At 41.6% G+C, this 11,368-nt stretch overlaps 1 protein-coding gene across 1 annotated transcript; it reads right to left on the bottom strand.

Moving 5' to 3' along the window:
• Positions 1-6,702: 6,702 nt before the first annotated feature.
• Positions 6,703-9,628, bottom strand: sp7 (Sp7 transcription factor; the record flags this gene model as incomplete). The annotated part of the gene is made up of 2 exons (XM_079217762.1): positions 6,703-8,037; positions 9,608-9,628. 2 exons carry the CDS (start codon positions 9,626-9,628, stop codon positions 6,703-6,705), a joined length of 1,356 nt encoding a protein of 451 aa, XP_079073888.1.
• Positions 9,629-11,368: the final 1,740 nt, after the last annotated feature.

The following is an 11,368-nucleotide window of genomic DNA, read 5'->3' as shown; positions in this document are numbered from 1 at the left end:
AATCCTTTGGACCCACAAGTTCAGAACCTCCTTCTAACTAATGCAGCAGCACTTCCATAAAATATGTCAGTCCATTTTCCACCTTTCCATCACTTCCTTTATTTCCGTGGCTCGACAATTAATCCCATGATGGTTTGCTTGTAAACCCTTGCTGGCCACCGTTGAAATATCCTGAAGGCTTCATCCACTGGCATCAGCATGCCCGTGTGGATAAGCACATTTTGCCAAGTGCAACACAAAGTGAACTGGCCATCACAATGAGTAAAGTTGTCTCCCAATTGAACTCTCAAAACTACAATAAAAAAAACCACGATTTAGCTGTGACCAGAATGTACCCCTCCAACTCATTATTCATTCTTTCAGCGTTGAAGTCTTGTTCATTTGTCAGTTGAGAGTCCGGGTTTATTGACCTATAACGTGATAATGTAAGTGTTTTTTTTATTGAGCTTGTGCTTGAATCACTGACTAAATGAGATCAGAAATGAATACCATTTTAGCAGCTATGGTACATCCAAAATGTATGCACACATTGACACACACAGATACACAAACACACTTTCTTTTCCCTGTCTTGGCCTGAAGCGATAGTATGTGTGGTTCTTTGGTTGCCAAAATCATCAGTAGGATATCTTGAAGCATGGAGCTGTATGAATGCTCTTTTTCCCTCCTTCCACAATATGATGTGTTTCCTTTTTTGTGTGTGTTTTGATCCTTCTTTTGCAGCCAAGCTGTGCTGTGGTGAGGCGCGGGTTCGAGTGGCGCTCCTGTGTTATTTTTGGCAGTAGCAGTGGTTGGTGGCTGTTGAGGAGAGAGGAGACAGGAGGGGGATCGCATGAAGCCCAAAAACCGAGGCTGTTTAAGGGATTTTTGTCTGAAGGAATTGCTTTGTAATGATCAGAAACTCATTATGGATGTGTGCGTGTGTGCACCCTGCATGTATGAATACACGCACACAGAAAAAGACTGGCATGCACATTTGTTCATTTAGCACTTCACAAACACCTCATATACGCGTTCTCATTTATAGACCACACATAGTTGCTAAATTGCTTAACATGTGAAATGCTTAGTTTTTTTTAATAGAATCAACAGCATCCATGTTTGATGGAGCCGACGTTTGAATCTACCAGCACATTTAAAGGTTTGGCCTTATTTATTCGTCACAGTTACCCAGTTCCTGTCACATGGGACCTATTTCTTGTTTTTCAACCACTTTGGCATCGCTCTCTCTCCTCTGTGGGAGTCAGTCCGAGACATGCCGCCCGCTCAGGCAACATGCAGTGTCAGACATTCACGCTCCTCCCTCTACGCTTCTGAAAACACCATTTGAAAAAGATTTTCTCCAACTCTGTTGTTGGCCACAGATCAAGAGAACGTTATTGCTTGACTTTATTTATTTATATATTGTGGTGGTAATGTGTGTCAATGTATGCGTGCGTGCATGTGTGTGCGGGTGAGTGATGTGTAATTGCGTATGTATGTGTGTTAACCCACAAAGATATTTCAATTTCTTCAGAATATTAAATAAACATGCAGCAGCAGCAGCAGCAGCTTCAGTGAAGCGCTGCCTGCCAGTGGGTTTTGGGTTGGATGGGTGGCGGTGCTGGTGGTGAAGGGGGAGAAGGGGTTTGTGGCCGTGGCTCTGGGGGGGTGAGGCAGCTCATGGTCAGGGCCCCCGCCGGACACAGTGGCGCCTCGCGCTGGAGGACTTCTGAACCACCACACTCCTCCACCAAAACCCTGCCAACCCAGGCTCCCTGCTCCCGCTTCCAACCCAAATCACTCAGTTCTCTTTTTGCTTTTTGACTGTCTCTCTCTCTGTCTGTCTTACTGTCTCGCTCTCTCTCTCTCTCTCTCTCTCTCTCTCTCTCTCTCTCGCTTCTCCCTCCTTCCTCCCTAATTCCTTTTCCTTCTTCAGTTTCCTCATTCAGTTGATCCAATTCCAGATTAATTTGCTATTTGGCCGCGTTCTCTTTTCTCACCTCCAGCTGCATTATAAGTGGCGGGTCTATCTGATTGTGTTTTCTCCACCTTTTCTTCTGAGTGTTTTGTGTTTTCACAAATCCTCCACCCCCTTTTTGCATTGTCTCTAAATCCCTTCACTTAAAATGTTCCAAGGAAGTATTTAGTGGCTTGAAAAACGCAAACTGGAATGGTTTGGGCTGCATGTCAGAATACCATCATACCATCAAGATAGTAAGCATTTTCAAAAGGAAAGAACCGTTTAGGGGTGCTCTAGATATTTATAAGGGTATTAGGTTGTATTTGGCCATCACATATTTTTCCAACCATCTCCAAGAGGTATAAGGCTATTGTTCTTGTCAATGAAAACAGAAAAAACCTTCCATTGTGGTCAAAATTAAAGTGAACCATGCCAGTTGTGCAAACTGTGTGAGAACTGGTTGAAAGATAAATATAAATAATAAATATGTTGTAATGATTAAATACACTACTCTTACATAATGAGAAATACTTGTGATCACTGATAAATCCTATGGCTGCACTTTATTCATGCTGTATGGGCAAATGTGGTTATTAAAAAACTGCACCGACTGCCGTGTAATTGAATTATGGATGTCAAACATCTTGAGAGTGGATATGTCTTTACGTGTCACACGTGCAATTTTCTTAACTTAATTTTCCCCTGGAAGCAATTTGTCATCCGGAGGCCATTAAATGGGAAGCATATTATCTTTTTAAAGGGGCACAGAGTCGCCCACAACCCTCCCACAGTTCCTATAAACAAAATGGCCTCGTTTAGTGCCGCATTTGGAGCACTGGGCAGTGAGGGAGGACTCCCTTTAAACTTTAAAGGCAGCTCTGGGCTGGAAAGGGATGTGACATTGTATGATTAAAGTGGGAAATATGAAAAGCACTCCAAGTTTGATGATGCAAGACACACAGACTGTACTGCTGTATGTTCCGTCAAAAGCGAAAGGATGGTCTAACCTCCATCACCGTTGTAATAATGACTCAGTGAGGAGAGATAGGAAGCTGTGCTGCAAGATACAAGATTGTTGCATCAGCATGGGTCACAATATCTACCGAGTTTACTGCATGTATGAAGAAAATCTAATCATCTTATCAACGAGGCACATCTGTTGTACTTTTCTGTAACATGGTGCTGTTGTAAATGATGGCTAAAGACGATAAGCAAATTAAACTTAAAGTACATCTGCATGATAGCCTGACCTTTTTACCTCTTGCCCTCTCTTATCTGTTCAGTTTTCCTCTTCAGCTTTGTTTTATTTAGCCCAACCTCTCCTTCTCTTCAGGTCACGTCATGGTTCACTCAGGTCAGTTTACCTTTCCCCTTTGCAAAAAAAAGCCTTATCTTGTTTTTACTTATGGCCTGACTGCTGAGCCTCTGGGCGGGCTGACATTCTTTTTCCCTTTCTTCCCCCGCTCCGCCACAGAGTCCCAGTCACACCTGCAGACACCTGTGCTTTTGTCCTGCCTCATGCCGCCCAGAAAACCCCCGCCCTGCACGCCCCGTGCCTGTGGCCATTTCAGAGCACGGCCCCATTGTTTCACTTCACTATTCATTTAGAACCAGATAATAACAGGAAAAGGAGATTCATTAGCATTTTCTTCAACACATCATGATGAGTTGTGCTCTCATTTAAAACCGCTGGAACCTCAGAGAGTTGAAACTGCAGTAATTCATTAGGCGCAAGTTTATGGCGCTCGTCAAGTCTTATGGCGAAACTAAACATCGCTTGAGTGAATGTTTTAAAATTGCTTCTTGGTGTTGGTTAGGTCGGAAATGGGCTGTGTGATGGCTTTAACTTGTGTGTCTGGGATCCTCTGGATTACACTTTTTAGTCCCAACAAGTCTGTATATTGCAGGGATTTCTGTAAAAGGAGTACAGGGGCATGAGTGGGCAAACCATATGGAACAGATTCTCCAGCTTCTTCTTCTTCTTCTTTTGCCGCGATGTGTCACTGCATGTATATATTTCTTTTTATGGCCTTATTTGAAGCAACACTTAATGTTTCCTGGCTTCCTAAATAAAAGAAGTAAAAATAAAGTTAAGGCCACCACCACCACCAATGCTCAGGGAGTGTATTTAAAAAAAAAAAAAGAGGCAGAAATTACCAGTAGCAGCAGAGGTTTTAAAAGCCACTGACCATCTTCTTAACCCCCCCACCCTCAGTCACTGGCCTGACACACCCTACTCATACCCCATTCCCCCTGTTTGCCTTTTATGTTGTGGACTCGACCGTGCGCCCACTTCAGACCACCATAAACATGTCGGTCCCTGATGACAGAGTCGGCCCCGGGACGTTTTATATAAATTGACCTCAACTACAGCTCATTAGAAGCCCTAAATTGGAACCATGCAGCTTGGGAAGTGTAAATGTTACATCAGGAGAGTCGGTAGCTTCAGGGGGGTTCCAGCTGTACAGGTCCTCACTCATGTGATGTAACTCTTTATTTTTATATTTAAGAAGGAATGTTATCTTGTTGTTTTTTATTCTTTTTTATTATTAGAACTTGTACAATTATGTAGTTTAGAATGTTAACATATTGCTGAAATTGTTTTAGCTGCTGTTCTTTTATTTCAACCATCACCTGTCCACCTGTTCTTCACATATAAGAAAGAATCACTCTTTGAGTAATTCTTTGTCTGGTGCTAGCTAGTGTGAGTGGGTATTCCACCCAGCTCAAGTATTTTTATTATTCCTGCAATATAACCTGACTGGACATAAAGACACACGCGTTTCCCTTGTCGGGACTTCAACTTGTTATCTACACTGGCAGCCCAGCCTCTAAGTGGAGATTTTTGACGGACTAAAGTGTACTTGATGGTCAGCTCAGCTTCTCCTCCGCTTTTGTATCTCCACATCACGTCTTTCGTCCTGCATCCTGCCTTAATTGGGGTCTTTTGTTTAACTGCCTCCCTCAATAAACAATACAACCACAACTCCCCTGTCCTAATCCCCTCTTCTCCTCTCTCCTGACTCTGCTGGAGCATCGCTCTCAGTAATTACCCCTCTCAAGCTTGAGAGTGGAGTAATTGTCTTGAGTGTAACTACAGTGGCTCTCTGAAAGGGGGTCATTGTGTGGAGTTAAGACTTCACTTCAGTGGACGGCTTTGTTTGTGCTGCAAAAGATAATGAAAGTATTTGGTTGGCCAGGGTGAGTTGGAAATATAGTAAGATATGAAAAGAACAACAGTAAGTGAGGAGAGGATGAGGCGTGGAGAAGTGAGCTTCATTCTTAGAGAGCTTCTCATTTTATGCCTTTTAAAACACCTTCACAAATACGAATAACACCAGTGGAGATCATGCTTTTAAAATGCCTTTACTTTTGAAAGCACCAATATTGTCATGATTTCACACCACAACTTTTACAACATGTTTACCTTTATGAGGTGTAATGCTTTATCATTATTTACAGTATTGTATACACTCAATTCACAACAAGTCAGCAAACAGTGGTAGTTGAATTAGTTGAAAATTATGAACAACAATTTATGCTTTTATGTTTCTTTATACTGATGCAACATAGTGATCTTTTTCATCGTGGAAAGTTACAGAAAATATAGAAAATACATAATAAAAAGTAGAAAAATAACACACCTTACAATATCTATATATTGTTGTAAATATATAGTATGTACAAACAAGGAGAATCCCTTATTAATCATTACTTCGCAAGGTGTGGAAGATTTCACAATTAAAAGATTATATAGAAATAGTTAACACGCACATCTAACATCAAGATCTATAAATAAATCTTTAAAAACATAGTCCCAAACTCCACGTTATAACTAATAAATAAGAAAAAAGTTTTAATTTAATGCATTTTACTTTCTTATTGGCCAACTTTAACCATCTTGCGTTTATTCAGGCATTATATTTCCTGCAGGGTGCAAGATAATCTCCCATGTGTATAATTTAAGACATAAATTAGATTATTTATGTAAATATGAAATTAAATTAGACATCGTAAGAAGCAAACAGCAAACAAAAGTGAAATGCAAAACCCTTTACATCAAAATGTCTTCAGAAACAAGAAGCAGTAAGTAAGACTGTCCTTTGATTATTCCAAGAATAATGCATAAGTATCAAAGTACAGCTGTAAATCTGATTTTTCTCTAGGCATGCAATGCTCCATCAACTCCATCATCCTAACCATAAGTCTCCTTCTAAAACTACTTTCCTTTTGCGGCTTCAGAGCTCTTTTCCTTCTGCTTTTGCAGATTAAATTTCCCCAGTGGTTTGCCTCATTTTAAAGGCAGAAAATGTGTGCACTGACTGTGTTTGTGTGTGTGTGTGTGTGTGTGTGTGTGTGTGTGGTGTGTGTGTATATTATATATGCTTGCACATATTATATCCGTGCTTTTGTATTTGCACATACGCACATTCTATTTGTTTCCATATCAACCATGGCTTGGTTTTTCATATTTATGTGTGCATTTGTGTCTGCCTGCATACATTTGTGCATTGGTTCATGTTTGCTGGCTTGCTCATATTTTGTGCGTGTGGTCCAGAGAAAATGAAGTGATTGCTACCCGCAACATGCTCAGTCATTTATCATATCAAGTCTTTTCAAACATGAGCTGATATCCTTTGTATGTCTTGAAACAAAAAAAGTGTCTTTTTTTTTTTTTTATTGAAAAGGCGAATTTCTCCACCATAAAAAAACAAACCCATCATGTCTCAACTAGGTACTAGATAGAAGACTTAATGAAGTCAGATCTCCAACAGTCCACTGCTGTTCTCCACTCCATTAGGTGTGCCAGTCTTCTCATCTCCGTTGGTGATTTGGTCAGCGACAGCATTGGTGGGCACAGCGCTGGCGTTGAGCTCTGTGGTCTCCTCACTCCGAGGATCTGTCTCTCCCTCCACGGCTTTGCCCTGCATTGCAGACTCTGCATGGGTTTTCTGGTGCTTGGAGAGGTGGTCGCTGCGTGTGAAACGCTTGTTGCACAGTAGACAGGTGAACTTCTTCTCCCTCGTGTGGGTGCGCACGTGCCTCTCCAGTTCGTCTGAGCGGGTGAAACGCTTCCCGCAGAACAGCCAGTTGCAAACAAAGGGCCGCTCGCCAGTGTGCCATCGCAGGTGGGCTTTGAGGTGGGAGGCCTTGCCGTAGACTTTCCCACAGCCTGGGATGTGGCAGCTGTGGACTGGCTTCTTCCTCAGGGATGCAGCCGAGGCCCCCAGCCTCTCCAGCTCTTGGCAGTTGGGGCAGTCACATGAGGACCGGGTGGGCGCACCTCCGCTGTAGCCCCCTGATCCCCGAGCAGGCTTTAGGCCCATGGGACTCTCAATCATCCCTCCACTTGGCACAGGCTTGGGCTTGTACATGTCCTGGGGCAGCATGTGCTGAGAGGGCTGGAGGAGGTGTGAGGAGGAGCCCAGCCCCACAGAAGGGTAAGAAGCCGGGTTGAGTGGTGTAAAGTCGGTGTTGTAACTGGGCAACTGTGGGCTCAGGGAGGCCTGTTGTGCCACAGGCTGCAGGGAGCCTTGGAGACCTCCGTCCTGGGGCTGGGTTGATGACAGCCAGTTGGAGTTGGGGTGGACATCCCACCAGGAGGACGTGGCATTAGCCGGAGCAGCAGTAATGCCAGGGTGGATACCGGCTTTATACCAGGAGCCATAAGGGTGTGTCATATCCAGCGAGGTGTAGACACTGGTGAGACAGTCAGCTGTAGCGTGGCCCTTGGACACTAAAAGAGACGGGTCCTGGGAGATGGAGGTTTGGAAGGAGTGGGAGAAAGGGTTATACTCTGTAGCGTAGCCTCCGGCTGAAGGAGGGGGGCTTCCATTGGGGGTAAGCAGCCCGCCACCTCCTCCTCCAGCTGTGGTGAAGGAGCCAGTGTAGGAGTCTGCCAGGCCACTGCCGTCTGCGGTCCGTCCGTTCTTCGAAGTCTGAAGGTCAGAGGTCATGGTGTAGAGCTTCTTTACTGGAATAGCGCTGCCAATCTTACCGGGTGTAGCCGAATCCCTGATGGGGCTTGTGCTGCCAAACTTGTTACAGGTAGCAGTTAACATAGCCAGAGGACTGGAGCCATAGCGTGCGTCTTCCTGCAGAGGAGGAGACAAGGGAGAAAATGAGACTGTCCGTCTGCAGGAAATGGCTGCTTGCTGGTGCTGCTTCTGTCAGTGTCAACTCTAATAAAAAACGTATGTCAGACGGCCACCGCTGGATTTTCCTGCTCGCTCCGTTTTCAAAGTGGTCAGAGCAATTTCAAGCAGTGAATGTTTATGCTTGTGTAGGTTCTGCTCTGCTCAGCAAAGGAGGAATTCCCTTAGTCTTTTGTTTCACTTTTACCACAAGCTAAGTTTATGTTTGCATTCATGTTTGCTTTAAACGTTGCCCACCTGTCTTCACAGTCTCCAACATTCATAAACATACATTGTTAATCATGTGTAGCCGCTGCACTGTTAACTGTGACTAATTCATAGCAGTTTTTAAGATGTATCTTTAGTAGTCACTCTGCCATTGAAGATTTTTGACAAACTCATGGTATATTGTGCCACAACGGTCTCACTATTGTGCTGTTTAATGATTTCCAATGTATGAAATTTAATGTCAAATTTCAGAATCTTCATTTTTCCTTTTGGAAATCAAACAATTTTCCACATTTCATTCCCAAAGGAATTTCACTTTGCATAATTTTTTTTTGTATTTCCCTTTTCCATGTGCAGGTAACTAAACACCATAGCACAACATATCAGAGGCGTTGTGTCTGTCCTTGCTACCACACACTGTACAAGTGGATATAGCTCATGAATACATATTGTATTTCAATAGAGCTTTACAGTGTTCATTTTGTAATGGTTAGTTTACTGATGGTAATGTACTTTCAATTGTGTGTTAGCTGTGGAATAAATATAAGACTGTTGTGATAATCCTATGTGAAATAAATATATTGTACCATTGTTGTTTTCAGTTCAGGCGCACTACATCTCTTTTTACTCCAAGCCTATAACTTTAATTAAGTGTGACTAGAATATTATCATATCTTTAAGATGTAATCATGGTCTTTCTATACAGATTGACTCTGACTCTGGTGATTAGTGGTCATCTCCTTCTCTTCTAAACAGCCCTAGGGTCAGCCCAGTTTTCAGGTTGATCATGTTTCATCACATACTTGTAGGTCTTTTACTGCTTCTACAATCCCTGCACTTCTCTTAACTTCTTGCTCCATCGACTGACATCTGCACTTCTCATGGCCACGTGTGAAAACTCTTAAATAGTAAATATTTGTACTTTTCTATTTGCTCATGATATAGGAACCATATGTTCGGAGGAAACGTAAATCCCAGGCTAAAGAGTTCAAATGTGAGTCAAACTCTGTCACCATCTCACTCTTAAAATGCTTTAAATCACATTAAGACTTAAGATCTGTCTTCACTAATGCACATTATGATTATCATTATCTTGTTATGTTACATATTCATTATCAGGGATATATTATTCTTCAGACTTCAAATGCCTTCAAATCAAACCAGGCTTTAGGTTTCCTCACTTCAATGTACAACTGCATGACTTAAACATAAAGTCTAGCTGGAATTTAAACATCATACAAGTTGAGTCTGTATTTAAGGAAAGAAGAAGGAATAAAAATCTACTTACAATTACATTCCCTACCTCCAGAATAGATGCGGCCATCCCTGAGAAACAAAATCCTAAGGAAGCTGAGGGGAGCGAGTGAAGCGCAGCTCGGAGTCCCAGGACAGTTTGGAAGAAGTTGGGCACTCACGCGGGGAAGTGTTTTGAGGCACGGGAAGCCCGCCCCCTAATTACAGGCTCTGGGCTCTTTGAAGACCGCTAAGAGGCAATACAAACCCAGAGATAGCGGAAACTGGAAGGAGATTGGTGGATAGAAAGAGGACAGCCCACCTCCCCAAACACAGAGTCGAATCATTTTTCAAGTTAAATGCATGAATGGGTTACTCATCAATCACCATGTGGACATTATTTCAGTTTCACTGGCATTATGTTTTCCACTGGGATTAGTTCAGTGGAGTCTGAGGGGAAAGACTCCAGTTTAACATCATCTCACAGAGAATTACATTGCCGGATGACGGATTTAGACATGCTGTAAATTGTGTTCATGCTGCTCGACGCATTACTTCAGGAGCACTGTAAATAAGAAGTGAAAAACCAGCTGAAGCTCTCTTCCGTTGTCCTCCTGCGATAGGAAGAATAACAAGAGAACAAGTAGACTCGGCCTGTGCTACACAAATAAAAGAAAATAAGCTGACCGAGTCTGTGGTTTCCATCTGAGATTTTATTATTCTGGCTTCAACCCGCCCTCTGTTTCCAATATTCTTAAACGCAGTTAACTGCCTTTATAGACATTAACTGTAATGGTTAAAGAGACTGAACTACATAGACAAGCAAGGCAGGAAAGGATCAAGTCATTAAATAAAATAAAGAAGAGATTATCACGTCAAATAAAATGAATTGAAAGGCGAAATTAAGAGGGGGAAAAAGATTGTTTTCTCAACTAAGACGTTTGATGAAAAGATGAAGAAAAGAAGGAAAACTGACATAGTTGGAAAGTGTCAAAAATAAAAGGTCTAGCCAAAGACTGCTGCAAGAGGTACAGTTTTAAATTGTTCCAAATAATTTCATTCATTTTCGAGTCTTGTTTAGAAATCTTTCAGATGTGTATGGCCTTTTTTTTGGTGACTTACCATTTTAAAATATATTTAGTCCTCAAACTCCAAGTAAATTAATGACAGTGGTCTCTCTGCTTGATAAACTAAATGTAAACCATTTTAAAGTGATGACAAGAATCATAACTTCATAGTGATTCATTATAAAGCTTTAGGTGTATCAAATACTTTAATCTTTTTTAGATAAAAAATAATTACACAAAGTCTATTTTATTGTTGAACACATTTTGTTGTTGCAGACATTTACATATTTAAAAAAACACATATAGAAACACCGTAGAAACAAGCCAACAAAATGTATTTATGGAATGCATTAATTTTAAACCGCTTTATTCTTTTGCAGTAACATCTTTGTCACAATGAACACACAAAGAAGAAGAAATACATACTATTTTGACAAAAAGTGTTATTTAAAAAAGAAGTAAAAAATATGTTCTTAAAGTTAAAATGTATCTTATTTAATATTCTATTATCAAACTGTGTGCTGTTTATGAACTGCAGATAGAATAGATTTCAATAGATAAAATAGATTTAGTCTGTCATATATTGGTTGAAAGAGTCAAAAACTCAACTCTCAGTCTCGGGTGAGACAGATTCTCAGCGCCTTTTTGTGGGCGTCTAGTTTTCTGAAGGAGAGCACAGAAGATTAAAATTGTTGTCAAAAATAAACATATAATTTCTGTTCTTATTTTCTCCTCAATTACAGGGCACGGTCGGAGCTGGGCTT

The sequence above is a fragment of the Taurulus bubalis genome (assembly GCF_910589615.1).
Source record: "Taurulus bubalis genome assembly, chromosome: 5".
Lineage (NCBI taxonomy): Eukaryota > Metazoa > Chordata > Actinopteri > Perciformes > Cottidae > Taurulus > Taurulus bubalis.
The sequence above is the reverse complement of the archived record's forward strand: the minus strand, read 5'-3'. Positions and strand labels throughout refer to the sequence as shown.